Genomic DNA, 16274 nt, shown 5'->3' with positions numbered 1-16274 from the left:
GGGCTCGAACTCACGAACTGCAAGATCGTGACCTGAGCTGAAGTCGGGTGCTTAACTGACTGAACCACCAGGTGCCTTAAAGTTCTGTTCTTTTTAAAAATAGGTTGTTTGGGGTGTCTGGGTGTCACAATCATTAAGCCTCCAGCTCTTGCTTTTGGTTGGCTCAGATCATTACCTTGTGGTTCCTGAGATCAAGCCCAGCGTAGGGCTCTGCACTGACAGGGCAGAGCCTGCTTGGTATTCTCTCTCCCTCTTTCTTTGTCCCTTCCTCGCTCGTGCATGTGAGCTGTCTCTGTGTCTCTCAAAATAAATAAACAAACATTAAAAAGATAAAAATAGGTTGTTAGATGTGGGTATAACTCTTAATTGACTTTCTTATATATCTATAGTAGATGGTATAGTAGAAAGATTGTGTGGTTTGGTGCTGGACCTACAATTTAAGTGAAATATTTTGTCATCAGTATTTCTTTGGATCATTTGTTACTGCCTCCTTTGGCCTTATTCTTTCTGGCTCTCACCTCTAGTTTCTGACACACCTAACGCAAGTGTGAGGGCTTATTGCCTTACCCTACATAATGCTGCCATTTAGAGCCTGAGAATCTTTTTTTCTGTGACTGCTTTTTTTTTCCTCTTTGCTGCCTGAACTCAAGGGTGTGTATCATAGGGCAGGCTGAGTTTCAGTAAGTGTCTAATGCGGATAGTGGAAACCCCACCTGTCTGCCAAGTCCTTTTGGCTGTGAGCAAAGTGGAGGCTTGGTATGTCATTCCTTTGCGGCAGTTGAGCTGAAGGAATGCTGCATGTCTTGTTGGAAGTTGCTTAGTAGCTTCGAATGGGGTGTGTATGAGGGTGTGTATAGAGAGTTGAGGGTCTTTTAGTCTGTGTGGGAGACATGGAATCCTTCTTGGTGCCATGCTAGTCATCAGGGAGTATTTAGAGTTCCTCCTTATGACCAGCACTGTGATAGGAACTTTTGGAATAGTATGATAAAATACATAATTAAGTCACAGTTTAATAGTCGAAAAATTCTCGTTCTGCCAGTTTGATTTGAGCAAGTTAATGTCTTTAAGTCTCACTCTACTCTTCTGTAAAGTGGGAACTATTAACACCTACATAATAGGTAAAGAATAAATAAAGAATGTAAGTATAGTGTTTAGCAGTTGTCTGACACTAGTTAGTATTTCATTTCATACAGTCATTCAGGATATATGACTGATACCATATAAAACAAATAGAGAGTAATAAAAACAAATAGAGGATAATATGACTCTACAGTGTATAGTCAAATACTTTAATTGTGACATGTAGATTATAAATAGTCTGGGAATTTAGAGAAGGGAAAGAACAGTCTTATGCAACCATTTAATGTTCCTGTGCCTCAGTTTTTCCACTGGACACACTGTGGATAATGGTAGATGATTTCTCAGAGAATGATTAAGATGTTTTAGCATTTTTGCTTTTTTAGGTGATCCATATGATGATAGGAAGTAAGGAAGGGAGAAGCTTGGGGAACTGTTAGAAACCAAATTTAACACTCAACATTCTTAATTTTTTACTTATGTGGACATGGCAGCCTTATATGAAGCTTAAAGCTGGAGATTAGAAGATTTCCTTCTAGTAAAGGTGTTTGCTTTGGTATTTCTCCCCTGTTGCCTCACTGGAATTTTAATTAGTTGAAAAGTAATGTTGGTCAGTGGATTGCCTGTGATTGTGAGTGCCTCAGATATAATCTGAGGATTAAGTTATTTGTAACCCAAATTATCTCTCTGATCCTCTGGCAAAAATGAAACATACAAACAAACAGGGCAGGAGAAGATTTAGTTCTCCTGGACATGATATTAAGGGCATATGGTTTACTTGCCATGAATATTTCTCTGAGATGGGACATTTCCTCAGAACAGAGCCCAGAGTGATAACTTGGCCTTCCCATCTTTAAATAGGCTTTCATAGCCATGAACATGTAAAACAACTCTAAAAATTTCTTTACTCACAATATCTAACAGAAACTGTTCCAATTCTTAATTTGGTGTATGTTTACCTGGTAATATTTTTGTTAGCTTGATTTTGGAAACTGTATTTGGTGTTCGTTTTGTCCTGATCAACTGTCTTCTAGAAATTTTCAGAGAAATTTCCTCTGAAAGAAAAACTACTCACACCTTTTTTTTTTCCTCTTTGGTTTGAGCGTTTCTCCTTTTTATTGTTGTTAAGGTGTTTTTTTTTTGCATTTTTTGTTTGTTTTTGTCATTGTTTGCCAAGGTTTCAAGTTTATAGTGAGAGGTGAGGCAACGTTGATCTTGGCAGAACAGCACAAAGCCAGGAGAGTCATTAAGTGACGCAAGCTTTTAGTTTTTTTTTTTTTTTTTCTTTTTGTTAAAGCTCTCTGGCACAGCTGGCTATTCTAGTCACAGAGGAAGAGAAGAGACTTTCTGAAGTTCTAGATGGAACGATGGAAGCTGTTTGGGGCATATTAAAAAAAGAGCAGCAGCAATAAGAACAAAAACTCCATATAATTCAAACAAAATTTCTTACCTTTGTGGAATCTATGTCAGTTGTTTAGAACTTGAGTTTTTACTTCAGACGATGATGGGAAAAGGCAATAGAAGGCGAGGAGGGTTGCATTGGATTCTTGCTTATCTGTCTGCTTCTCCTTCCAGTTGGAAAGAATCTTCGATCCACAAGAAGCATCATCAACAAGCCTAAGAATACATCCTACCCTGATCCTGGATTCTGTTGGAGTTGAGGACTGCAGGCACTTCACCACGATTTTATGGAGGCAATTCAAGAGAAATAGAAGGACGCAATACCTAAGGATTTCTCTGTTTGTGTTTGTACTGTGCCATGTTAAATTTTGGGCATTGTTTGGAGCAAATAGGGGACGGCTCTGTCATGTGGATCTAAGAGGATACCTGAGTTCCTTGAGCTACATAGATGATGTTTGGAAGGTTGTAAACTCAAAATATTTCAACACAGATTCATTGAATTCTGGATTATCTTTCACAAATCAGGACTTCAGCAGACAGAAGCTCTTTCCCCAAAAATACAAAATCTTCTCTAAGTTTTCAAGCTAATTGTGAACAATAATGTCTTGGAAAAGAAATTATTTTTCAGGGGGCCGTGGTAGTGTCCAAGGCATGTTTACACCTCGAAGCTCAACCTCCATAGCCCCCAGCAAAGGTCTCAGCAATGAGCCAGGACAAAACAGCTGCTTCCTCAACAGTGCCCTGCAGGTAAGGGTAATTTCTTTCTTTTTGGTGAACTTTGACTTTTTAGTTGCAAATGCTGTGCTTCCAATAGCTCCTCTAAATATAATCCTTGATGGTCTTTGTTTGAGGTCAACAGCCTGAGATCATTTCTAAGTTTATCTGTGTGATTTTAGGCAAGTCACTTATCTCTGAGCCTCAATTACCTCATTTATATGAAAAAGGGATTAATAATGATAATAGAAATAATAAGTGTAACTACTACTACTTACCTGCCTGAAGGAGAAAGAAAGTACGTGAACTAAATGATCTTAATACGTGATTATTGATTTTTTTCTTGCTTTTTTTTTTTTTTTCTTTTGAGACAAAGATGTCTTATCACTGTACTTGCTTTTCTCTAGAAAAGAAAGCAAAGTTCTTTCCACAAGTCAAAGACCTTTCAGGTACATTACTTTTGTCTTATAATATATAGGCTCTTAGCATACACTGAATGGAGTCCAGTCTTTGTCCATTTCTTCATCCCCTTCCTCTGAGCTCTTTTGTAGTAGCTCATGATTGGTGTATGGACAGATATGCTTAAACAGAGCTAGTGGAAAGTAAATTCCCCTAAGGTGTGATTATCTACTGCAGATTTTCCCTTTTGGTGTTGCTTACCATACTAGTGATCTCAGAATCCCAGAGCTTCCTGTCTGTCTGCTTTGCCTTGTCAGGCCCATAGAATGTTAAGTTCATTCCTTTTGGCCTAACTTTCAAGTAATTACTTTCCCTTCTTTTCTGCTTCTCAGAGTAAAAGTAAATTGAATTTGCCATCCAAGATAATTAACTTGGTAAAATATTAGTTTTATGCTTCAGATATAATGAGAAAATATCTTGCTATGATAGAAGAAAAACCAAGACAATGTATTTGGTGTGAAAAGTACTGGACTGGGGTGCCTGGGTGGCTCAGTCAGTTGAGCATCCGACTTTGGCTCAGGTCATGATCTCACAGTTCATGAGTTCGAGCCACACATTGGGCCTGCTGCTGTCAGTGCAGAGCCTGGTTAGGATCCTCTGTCCCCCCCAACCCTCCACTCACACACTCTCAAAAGTAAATACTTAAAAAAACAAAAATAAAAAGTACTAACTTATGAATTAGGAAACTTGGATTCTAGTTTTAGTTTGTCTGTAGACTAGCTCTGTGACCTTGTACAGGTAATAGTATTTCAGTTTACTCATTTATAATATGAGAATTTTGCTAAGCTTATTTATGTAATAAAGTTTCATATTCTCTCTCTGTTTTCAAATTTTTATTTGAAAACACTAAAAAATTCTATGCTGTCAAGCCTAGAGAAAGAGTTTAACTATATTCCCTAATTACTACTGTAAATTTCATGCAGTTGGGTGGGGTTGGTTCGGTTTTTTTTTCCCCAGATGATGCATATGAGTTTTTGAGTGACATTGCATAAACTAATAATACTTTTTAAATTTAGAAGCAGGCAAAAAAAGGTATTGATATAGGTGTGTGTGTGTGTGTGTGTGTGTGTGTGTGTGTGTGTGTGTGTGTGTGTTTACCTCCTTTCTGGCCATCGTCCTGTTTTTATAATTCTGTTTCTTTCTGTATGTTCTATCTGTATTAAAACAATAATATTTATGGCTTTCTGTTCTAATTCCCAGCACCATATGGACACATACTGGCACACACACACACACACACACACACACACACACTCACACACACTTCTATGTACTTAAAGATTGTGTCATTGATGGTTTTGGAGTGCCTGTTATAATCACGTTACAAGTTGAAAATAATTGTTTCTATGAACTAATATTCTGACTTTTGATATGAATGCTATGTTGGCCACAGATGTGTTGAACCAACTGTGTTTATTATAAAAAGGTGTTACTTATTTGGGAGTATAGTGTATTTCCAAGAACTTTTGGAATATGTACCTTGAAGACACATAAGTAAGAAGAAGCTCCAGAGCTGTGCTTTGTATGGGGCTCCGGAGGCATAGTGCCTTTTCATATATGATGCCATTTAAATGTTTCCCAAGCAAGAGGTGCCTGGGTGGCGCAGTCGGTTAAGTGTCAGACTCTTGATCTTGGCTCTGATCCATTATCTCATGGTTCGTGTATTCGAGCCCCACATTGGGCTGTGCACTGATGGTGCAGAGCCTGCTTGGGATTCTGTCTGTCCTCTCTGTTCCTCACCTGTTTGTGTGCATGCTCTCTCCCTCTCTCAAAATAAATAAACTTAATTAAAAAATGTTACCCAAGCAAGAGGAACATCCTAAGGCATTAGGCTATATATTACATCATTTATCTTTTAATTAAAGTCCATAGTTTATTCAAATTTCCTTAGTTTTTGCTTAGCATCTTCTTCTGTTCCAGGATCCCATCCAGGATACCACAGTTACATTTGCTTGTCATGTCTCCTTAGGCTTTTCTTGGCTCTCTTTCACAAAATTTCCTTGTTTTTGATGATCTTGATAGTTTTGAGGAGTAGTACTAATCAAGTATTTTGTTGTATGTCCCACTATTGGAATTTGTTTGATATTTTTCTCATTGTGAGACTGGGGTTATAGGTTTTTGAGAAGAAGACCATAAAAATAAAGTGCCATTCTCATCATATCATATTTAGGTTACATACTATGAACATGATTTATCACTGTTGATATTACCATTTTTTTAATCTGTTGACATGAGGAACACACATCTCTCAGAAAGGTCCAAAAATTGAGAAATCCAACAAAGACAAAATTCCACACTATAATTCAAGCTTCTAAATAAGGTTTCAAATACCATATGATTTCACTTATATGTGGGATCTAAAAAACAAAACAAATGAATAAACAAACAAAAAGCAGAATCAGACCTATAAATATAGAGAACAAACTGGTGGTTGTCAGAGGGGAGGGTGATGAGGGGGATGGGCAAATGGGTGAAGGGGAGTGGGAGATACAGGCTTCTAGTTATGAAATGAAAAAGTCATGAGGAGGGACACCTGGCTGGCTGGCTGTAGATCATGTGACTCTTGATCTTGTAAGTTTCAGCCCCACCTTGGGTGTGGAGATTCCTTTTTAAAAAATCTTAAAAAAAAAAAATATCTTGGGAATAAAAGGCACAGCATAGGGAAGATAGTCAGTGGTATTGTGATAGTGTTGTATAATGACAGATGTCAGCTACACTTGTGTTGGTGAGCACAGCATAACGTATAAACTTGTGGAATTACTATGTTGTATCCCTGAAACTAATGTACATGTATCAACTATACTTCAAAAAACAAGTTTGTTCCAAAAAAAAAAATTGTTTCTTGTGTGGACAATTAAAGTAAACCCTTATTCTGCAGCTTTTAGCCCATAAATTTCCCCTTCAAGATCACATTTGATGTATGTTATACATTATTTTGTCTGTGTGACCTTCATTTTCAAAGTAATGTATTTTTCAGAATATAGTCTTCTGTCCCTTGCGTTAGCTAACTCACCCTTTTTGGCATTTGTTTTAATATACTAGAATGAGTTTTCTCTTGGGAATAAAGATATATTCAGAAGTCATTACCTATGTTTGCTTGAATTCTTGAATTTAAGATCAAATGGAGTCTTCTTATAAAGTACTGAAGTATTTCCCCTTTTTTTATTGACAGGTTTTATGGCACTTGGACATCTTCCGACGTAGCTTTAGGCAGCTTACAACTCACAAGTGCATGGGAGATTCCTGCATCTTTTGTGCTCTGAAGGTAAGTTCTTCAAATCTGTTTCTTCTCACTACCATTAGGCTGCCAGATGATCAATATTGAGGCAATTTAATCAGGGGATGCTAAAGAATTTCTTACTGAATTATTTGCGTGTGGCTTAGTGCGAAAGATGATGTGATCAGTTTTGCTTGCTTCAGAGAATTGTTACTTGGCTTAGGTAGTCTGTTTTTCTGAACTTTCTTGCCCATACAGCTCTATTTAATGTGATAGGATACTATTGAGATGTGCTTAGACTTGGAGTATTTACCTGAAGAGCTAATTCTAAATTTTTATTTTGAAAGAATAAACAACCAAGTGTTTTTAGTGGAATTAGCTATTGTTTGTTAAAGCTAAATTTAACAACAAACTCTTCCTATTGAGAAAAGCCAGTACTAAAATTTTCCCATTCCCTAAATGTTTCCCATTACCACATTTAATAGATTCCTTATACCTGTTCTTGACCCCATCATCTGACTCTCAAGTTTTTCATTTCTGAATAAAATGAAACCTGAGGATTCATTGAAAGACAAAGAAAATAGCAGAAAGTGAGAGATTTCTGACTCAGAGATTTTAGGTATGCTACTATAGAGGAAGAACTAGGTTGTATAAAAGGTCCATTTTCTATACTTTATCTGCTTTTCCAATATGTAGCTTCTCTGTGTTTTCTTGGTTTGTATGTACAATGGATTATTTATGGCTAGGTAAGTCTGTGTGAGTTCTGATAAACATCCAGAGTCATTTTTCAGTTTCAAGAAGTCTGAGTTCTTGGTTTGTCACAGGGATGCTTGGTTGTGGTCATATGTTTGATTTAGTTGCTTTTACATCTTGGAGTAAGAACTGTAACAAAAAATCCAGGAGAATTTCCCAGTTGTATTGGTTATTTGCAACAACTGATTTAAGACGTTTTTTGAGCAGCATCACTTTGGAATTTTAAGTCCATGATGGGCATATATCTTTAGAAAGAGATGACTGAGTCTTCTGAACGTTTTACCACTTGGGTCACAAACATCTTTTTTCTCTTCCCCTTGGAAGCATTGGAACTTTTAGCAAAATATGTATTATTGATTAATTGGGGAGTTTAAATATGAATTTTAATAAAAGCAAATCTTTTACAAGTTGTAACATTTCTGACTATGCCCATTCAGACAGAAGTCCATCCACAAGGGAATTTGGCTTGATTTTCTGAAGGGTACACCGACATTAAGTATCTAATTTTATTTTTAAAATTTTTATTATTTTTATTTATTTATTTTTGAGACAGAGTGTGAGCAGGGGTGGAGGAGGGGCAGAGGGAGAGAGAGAATCTTAAGTAGGTTCCACACCTGGTGCAGAGCCTGACGTGGGGCTTGATCTCACAACCATGAGATCATGACCTAAGCCGACATCAAAAGTCGGATGCTTAACTGACTGAGCCACCCAGGTGCCCCAGTCTCTAATTTTAAATAAACCAGAAATATATAGCCCTTTGGCTAGCAAATCGAAGAGAAGTCTGGTTCATGACATTTAAAAACTAAAAAGCCAAAGTAAGATATTTGCTAGAGAAATTTGAATCCTGGAGAAATCCCTGGTAGAAGAATCTCCTGAAACTGGAAACACTCATCTGTACCAGGAAGGGATGATAGACCCCCTCACATGCCTTTGTTTAGAACTGTACCATCCTCTTCATTGACCCAGAGGGGACTCTAATGAACTGATTGTCACAGTCTTGTGTTTCAGTTTCCAGAAGCACAAATGGGTAATAGAATATAAATTAGAATCACTATATAAGCCAAAAAAGATGGAGAAAACCAGAGACTTTATGGGACACCTTCTGGATACCCAAGTACAGAAAGGAAGATATTTTTTAACTTATGAGGGCTGAGAATGTACCTTGGGACTCTTTCAGAGAAGCAATTGCTTATGGCAGATAGGTGAATGGGCTTAGGGAATCAAAGGCTCTATTTTGGATCTTCGTAACTCCAAGGAGTTCTACTACTTTCCTCGTCACATCATTGTCTCATCTATCCATTAGGTTTATTTTTCTTCACTGCTTCTTTTGTTATATTTGGGAGTATATTAAAAATTTGGTGTTTTTCCCCAAAGTGCTTTTCAGTCCCTCAGTGCTATATAAGTATTAAATAATGAAGCTCTAGTTTGCATTCTTTTAATTATTGTACACTTCATTTGAAACTTATTATAAATAGACTTATAGTGAGATGGATTAATTTGACAATATGGATGAGCTGAACTTCATTCTAACAGCTGAGAAATTTAAATTGTTAGAATAACCATATTTCTTCGTCCAGCCTGGAGGGCTTTCTTTTCTTTTTTTCTTTTTTCATTATATGAAATTTATTGTCAAATTGGTTTCCATACAACACCCAGTGCTCATCCCAAAAGGTGTTCTTCTCAATATCCATCACCCACCCTCCCCTCCCTCCCACCCCACGTCAACCCTCAGTTTGTTCTCAGTTTTTAAGAGTCTCTTATGCTTTGGCTGTCTCCCACTCTAACCTCTTTTTTTTTTTTTTCCTTCCCCTCCCCCATGGGTTTCTGTTGAGTTTCTCAGGATCCACATAAGAATAAAACCATATGGTATCTGTCTTTCTCTGTATGGCTTATTTCACTTAGCATCACACTCTCCAGTTCCATCCACGTTGCTACAAAAGGCCATATTTCATTCTTTCTCATTGCCATGTAGTACTCCATTGTGTATATAAACCACAATTTCTTTATTCATTCATCAGTTGATGGACATTTAGGCTCTTTCCACAATTTGGCTATTGTTGAGAGTACTGCTATAAACATTGGGGTACAAGTGCCCCTATGCATCAGTACTCCTGTATCCCTTGGGTAAATTCCTAGCAGTGCTACTGCTGGGTCATAGGGTAGGTCTATTTTTAATTTTCTGAGGAACCTCCACACTGTTTTCCAGAGTGGCTGCACCAATTTGCATTCCCACCAACAGTGCAAGAGGGTTCCCGTGTCTCCACATCCTCGCCAGCATCTATAATCTCCTGATTTGTTCATTTTGGCCACTCTGACTGGCGTGAGGTGATATCTGAGTGTGGTTTTGATTTGTATTTCCTTGATAAGGAGCGACGTTGAGCATCTTTTCATGTGCCTGTTGGCCATCCGGATGTCTTCTTTAGAGAAGTGTCTATTCATGTTTTCTGCCCATTTCTTCACTGGGTTATTTGTTTTTTGGGTGTGGAGTTTGGTGAGCTCTTTATAGATTTTGGATACTAGCCCTTTGTCCGATATGTCATTTGCAAATATCTTTTCCCATTCCGTTGGTTGCCTTTTAGTTTTGTTGGTTGTTTCCTTTGCTGTGCAGAAGCTTTTTATCTTCATAAGGTCCCAGTAATTCATTGTTGCTTTTAATTCCCTTGCCTTTGGGGATGTGTCGAGTAAGAGATTGCTACGGCTGAGGTCAGAGAGGTCTTTTCCTGCTTTCTCCTCTAGGGTTTTGATGGTTTCCTGTCTCACATTCAGGTCCTTTATCCATGTTGAGTTTATTTTTGTGAATGGTGTGAGAAAGTGGTCTAGTTTCAACCTTTTGCATGTTGCTGTCCAGTTCTCCCAGCACCATTTGTTAAAGAGACTGTCTTTTTTCCATTGGATGTTCTTTCCTGCTTTGTCAAAGATTAGTTGGCCATACGTTTGTGGGTCTAGTTCTGGGGTTTCTATTCTATTCCATTGGTCTATGTGTCTGTTTTTGTGCCAGAGGGCTTTATTTTCCAAGAGAAGAGAAGGGATGCTGAGTAGAAGAGTAAATCTGGGATGGATCATCAGCACCTGGAATGTCTCTTTTTTCTTCGCTACTTTAAAAATATTTGTATAGAATATGAAATAATTTGATTCATCATTGAACTAGTTCTAGTCAGCATAATAAGACAAAAGGAAAGATAGAGATTAGGAAGGAAGAAACAAAGTTATCATTATTTGCAGATGATATGATTGGCTGTTAAAAAAAATCCCAAAGCATCTACTAAGATATCAATAGAACCAATAAGAATTTAGCAGGTTGTTGCCTGTAAGATCAAGGTATAATATTCAATTGCATTTTAATATACGAGCAACTAATAGAAAATGCAATTTAAAAGAAACTTTTAAATAGTAATACAGTATATAAAGTGATATGAATAAATCTAACAAAAATATATATGACATTTATATAAAATCCTCACAAAGACCCAGTATAATGAATAATCACAAAGTGACCATCCTTTAACAACTCTTTAGGTGAAAATAGAATACTGCCTGTACTATAGACATTTGAATCCTCCCTTCTTTCTCAATCACGTCTCCTCCTTTCTCCCAGGGGTAGCCAGTTTTCTAATGTTTGTGATAATCACTTTCTTGTTTTACCTGATAGTTTACTGCCTATGTATCTATTCTTAAACAATTGAATTTAAAAATTACCTGTTTTTGAAATTTATTGTAATTGGAATCATTCTAAATGAATCTGTGTGGGTGTGTGTGTGTGTGTGCGTGTATGTCTTCTTTAGTGCAGCAGTATGTTAATAAGATCATCATATTGTTATGTGCAGGTTGACTTTGTTCATCTTCATTATCATATGGTATTTCATTGCGTAAATAAGCCAGTTTGTTTATCTATTCTATAGCTGGTAGTCATTTGGATTATTTACAGTTTTTAATTTTTAATGAGCAATATTGCCAAGAACATTCTTATTTATATTTACACATGCATACATATTTCTCTTGCATATTTGCCCAGGAATGAAATTACTAGAATCATAGGATATGTATATCTTCAGTTTTTTTTTTTTAATTTTATAATATCAACTGTTTTCCAGTATTTCCGTATGTTTTCCAGTGTGGTGATACTAATGTATATTCTGACCAGCAAGTTTGTCCTGGAAGTTTAGAAAATTTGATTCTGAAATTCTTATGACAAACAGGGAAGAATAGATATGACATTCTTTTTTTTAATTGGAGAGAGAGAGAGAGAGAGAGAGAGAGAGAGAGAGAGAGAGAGAGAGAGAGAGAGAATCTTAAGCAGGCTCCATGCTCAGTGCAGAGCCCCACATGGGGCTTGATCTCATGATCCTGAGATCATGACCTGAGCTGAAACCGAGTCGGATGCTGAACCAGCTGAGCCATCCAGGCGCCCCCAAGACAGAACATTCTTGAAGGATAATAACAAAATGAATGACTTGCCTTGTGTGTCAGAGTAGACTAAGTTATGTTTTGGTAGCAAACTAAAATCTCAGTGATAAATATACAAAAGATTTATTTTCCATTCCCATTACTTGTCCACTGCAGTTTAGTAGGAAACCCTACTGATTATAGTCACTAAGGAATGCAGGTGCCAAGTTGACTATTGGCCAAGGCAGAGGGAAAAAGAGCTCTGGAGGTTTTTGCACAGGCAGTTGAATGTTCAGCATATCTCTTCTGCTCAGAGATCACAGACTCGAACTAATCATACGGCTCCAGTGAATCCTAAAAGGGCCAGGAAGTGTGATCCTATCAGAATCCTGGGGAGAGGGAAGAACCAGAAATATTTGGCAAAAGTACTAATGACTATGCTACTTTATCAGATATCAAGGCTTATAAAACTATATTAATTAAGACAATGTGCTGTCAACACAGTATGACTAATAAGTCAGTGGAACAAAATCAAAAGTTCAGAAATACATATGTGGAAACTAGCTGCTTGTCCTGTGAATCAAAGGAGAAAGTGGACTTTTCAACAAATGATGATTAGGTAATTGGTTATCTGTATAGAAAAAAGAAAAGTAAATTAGATCCCTATGTCATATTATTACCAAAAGTATGAATTTCAACTGAGCTGAGAACTAAAATGTGAAAGAAAACTTTTTTAAAAGTTTATTTATTTTTAGAGAGAGAGAGAGATTGTGGGGGGGGGGGGTGCAGAGAGAGAGAGAGAGAGAGAGAGAGAGAAGGAGAGAAATCCCAAGCAGGCTCCATACTGTCAGCACAGAGCCCAATGAGGGGCTTGAACTCACTAACCGTTATCATGACCTGAGCCAAAATCAAGAGTTGGACACTTAACCAATTAAGCCACCTAGGCATCTGGAAGGAAAACTTTAAGTTTTAGAAGAAAATATGAAAGAATAGCATGACCTCAGGGATAGACAGGATTTATTAAATAAGACATAAAAAATACTAAAAAGAATTTATAACATTTTACTACAGAAAATTCAAGAACTTCTGTTCATCAGAAGACTCTAGTAGAGGGTAAGACCCAAGGCTACACGCCAGGAGGAAATATCGGCAATAAATTATATATCCCACAAAGGATTGGTATGCAGCATAGAACTCCCCAGAGAACTCCTATAAAGAATAAGTAAAAGATAATGGAGTCAGTGGGAAAATGGGAAAAACACATAAACAGGCATTTCTCAGTACAAGAAACCCAAAAGATCTTTAAGAATATGAAAGATTCTTATCCTTCCAAGTAATCTAAGAAATGTCAACCAGGGATGCCCGGTGGCTCAGTCGGTTAAGCATCTGTCTCTTGATTTTCGGCTCAGGTCATGGTCTCACGGCTTGTGGGTTCAAGCCCCTTGTTGGGCTCAGTGCTGACAGTGTGAGCCTGTTTGAGATTCTCTCTCTCTCTCTCTCTCTCTCTCTCTCTCTCTCTCTCTCTCTCTCTTTGTGCTCTTCCCCCACTTGTGTGCACATGTGTGCATGCGTTTTTTTCTCTCTCTCTCTCTCTCTCTTTCTCTCAGAATAAATAGATGACTTTTTAAAAAAAGAGAAAAAAAGGAATTAAAGTAAATCAATACCCTTTAGATTAATAGAAAATTTAAAATTGGATAAAATTGTTACCCGAAAGGTGGAATAATAACTTATATACACTTGCTGGTTGGAATATAAATTGATACCACTACTTAGGGAAATATTTTGTCATTACATTTTTCAGGTAAAATTGAAGTAGCATATACCCTACCATTCAGTAATTCTACTCCTAGATACACATTGTAGAAAACTTCCTTGTATATACATATCAGAAGATATATTTGAGAATGTCCAAAGTAGTGTTTTTGTGATTATAGAAAAATGGAAACAACCCATTCCAACTATAATAGAATATAATAGAATAGGTTTAAAAATTATGGTTTATTCCTAAAGTAAAACATTGTAGTAGTGAACATGAATAACCTGTAGCTACATATATCAGCTTGGATTAATCACAAAAACATTACAGTGAAGCAAGTCACAGAAGATTGTATAAACTATGATTCCATTTATATACAAAGTAAAAATGGGCAGAACTAAACAACATGTTGTTCAGGGATACATATATGTGAGAAAGAGGGAATGATTTTCATAAAATTCAGGACAGTGGTTATCCCTGGAGGGGAGGAGATTATAATCAACTGGGGAGTTTCGCACTCATTAAGTTTTTCATTTCTTAAATTGGTTGTTGGACACATGGGCATTTCTTTTTATTCTTTGGCTAAATATATACATCATGCTTGTTTTTTATTAAAAAAATTTTTTTTTTACATTTATTTATTTATTTAAAATGTTTTTTTCAACGTTTATTTATTTTTGGGACAGAGAGAGCATGAATGGGGGAGGGGCAGAGAGAGAGGGAGACACAGAATCGGAAACAGGCTCCAGGCTCTGAGCCATCAGCCCAGAGCCTGACGCGGGGCTCGAACCCATGGACCGCGAGATCGTGACCTGGCTGAAGTCGGACGCTTAACTGACTGCGCCACCCAGGCGCCCCTACATTTATTTATTTTTGAGAGACAGAAAGAGAACACAAGTGGAGGAGGGGTGGAGAGAGAATGAGACACAGAATCTGAAACAGGCTCCAGGCTCTGAGCTCTCAGCACAGACCTGACATGGGGCTTGAACCCACAAATCATGAGATCATGACCTGAGCCAAAGTCAATGCTGAACCGACTGAGCCACCCAGTCATCCCGACTTGTTTTTTATTTAAAGGATGATTTTTTTTTTTAATGTGTATTTAGTTTTGAGAGAGAGAGAGACACACACAGAGCATGAGTGGGGGAGGGGCAGAGAGAGGGAGACACAGAATCGGAAGCAGGCTCCAGGTTCTGAGCTGTCATCAGCCCAGAGCCCAACGTGGAGCTCCAACCCACTGTGAGATCATGACCTGAGCGAAGTTGGCACTCAACCGACTGAGCCACCCAGGTGCCCCTAAAGGAGGATTTTTATTACAAGTATAGGAAAGTACTACAGTCATTTTAGAAAAGCACATTGAATTGTAAAGAGAAAAATTGGAAATTGCATCACAGAGGTTGTCATTTCTCTTTATGCCTCCTCTTTGGTCAGTGATATTTCTAGTAATAAGTCTTTCTGTTCACATATAGTAAAAATATTTTTTTTCCAGACCCCTAAGTTGCCTCTCTATCTCTAGTATCATCCTATTTCATTTGTTTTAACCTAAGAATGTGCTGGAGTGCTATCTTGAAGTTACTCCTTTCTTATAACCTTGAAGTGGCTCCCAATTATTTCTTAAATCACTTAAAAATGTATACTTATAGGCATTTAAAAAACTAGTTTCATACTTTTTTTCCCCTTCCTTTCCTTCCTGAGGCACTCTACATTTCAGCTATGACAGCAGATGGTGTACTTCCTATGACTACATTGCAGATGTTATTCACTTTGCCTGGATCCCTTAGCACCCAAAACAATAACATAACAATAAACAACACATCCCTTTAAAATAAAACCACATCTAGTCCTTTCAGAATTCCATTTCAGAAACATATCTTCTTAATGAAGTTTTAAAAATGTTACCTCTATCTAGAACCATGATTGTTTTACTTAACAGTATTTAGCATGGCTGAATGAGTTTTTGGAAAGGTGGCTCAGCTTTTCTTCCCCGTTGGTATTCCTTATAGTGCTTGCACCATAATATAAATATGTAACTTTTCTGGGTTCATATATTCTTTTAGTAGTCCTTGGATTTTAGTTACAGAGTTTTGTGTACTTGCCTTTTTCTTCACTTTTTTCTTTTTGTCTTTTGTGCTCTCTCTCTTGTTCTACTTGAGATTTTCATCGTGACTTTTGGGTTTACACTTTTTTTAGTAGGTCTACTTAATATAGGCTGCTTTATGCCAAATTTAGTTAAGGAAGGGTGAGGTGTATGTGTGTGGTGGGGGTCGGGAGGAGTTGATGATGGGAAGATCTGCTGAAGAGTCAAAGCCTGGGATTCTGTCAAGCAGAGCAGTTATCTGGTATCCTACAATTAAGTTACATGTTAACTTTGTGGTGTCCCAGTGTGGGTGTAATTCAGTATATTTAAGTCCCATTTTTTCTCTGTCTCCTGTTTAAAAATTAGATGAATGTTTGGTGAAGCAAGTAAGAATTCCTTTTTGCTGGTACTTGGTGACCTGTTTGCATTCTTTAATG

At 37.3% G+C, this 16274-nt stretch overlaps 1 protein-coding gene across 23 annotated transcripts in view; it reads left to right on the top strand.

Annotated features, from left to right (window-relative positions):
* Positions 1-16274, top strand: part of USP54 (ubiquitin specific peptidase 54) — a 132862-nt gene that overhangs the window by 67378 nt on the left and 49210 nt on the right. For 9 of the 23 annotated variants that reach the window (XM_045040161.1, XM_045040158.1, XM_045040163.1 and 6 more), the window contains 3 exons: positions 2653-3225; positions 3600-3641; positions 6824-6916. In XM_045040161.1, coding sequence (XP_044896096.1) covers positions 3079-3225; positions 3600-3641; positions 6824-6916 — 282 coding nt within the window. In that variant the 5' untranslated portion in view covers positions 2653-3078. Of the gene's footprint in view, positions 1-2391; positions 3226-3599; positions 3642-6823; positions 6917-16274 lie in introns of those variants that run through there. The other 14 variants (XM_045040168.1, XM_045040166.1, XM_045040165.1 and 11 more) reach the window with 6 other exon arrangements.

The sequence above is a fragment of the Felis catus genome, chromosome D2 (genome assembly GCF_018350175.1).
Source record: "Felis catus isolate Fca126 chromosome D2, F.catus_Fca126_mat1.0, whole genome shotgun sequence".
Taxonomy (NCBI): domain Eukaryota; kingdom Metazoa; phylum Chordata; class Mammalia; order Carnivora; family Felidae; genus Felis; species Felis catus.
Note: the sequence above shows the minus strand (reverse complement) of the source record. Positions and strands in the feature narration are given on the sequence as shown.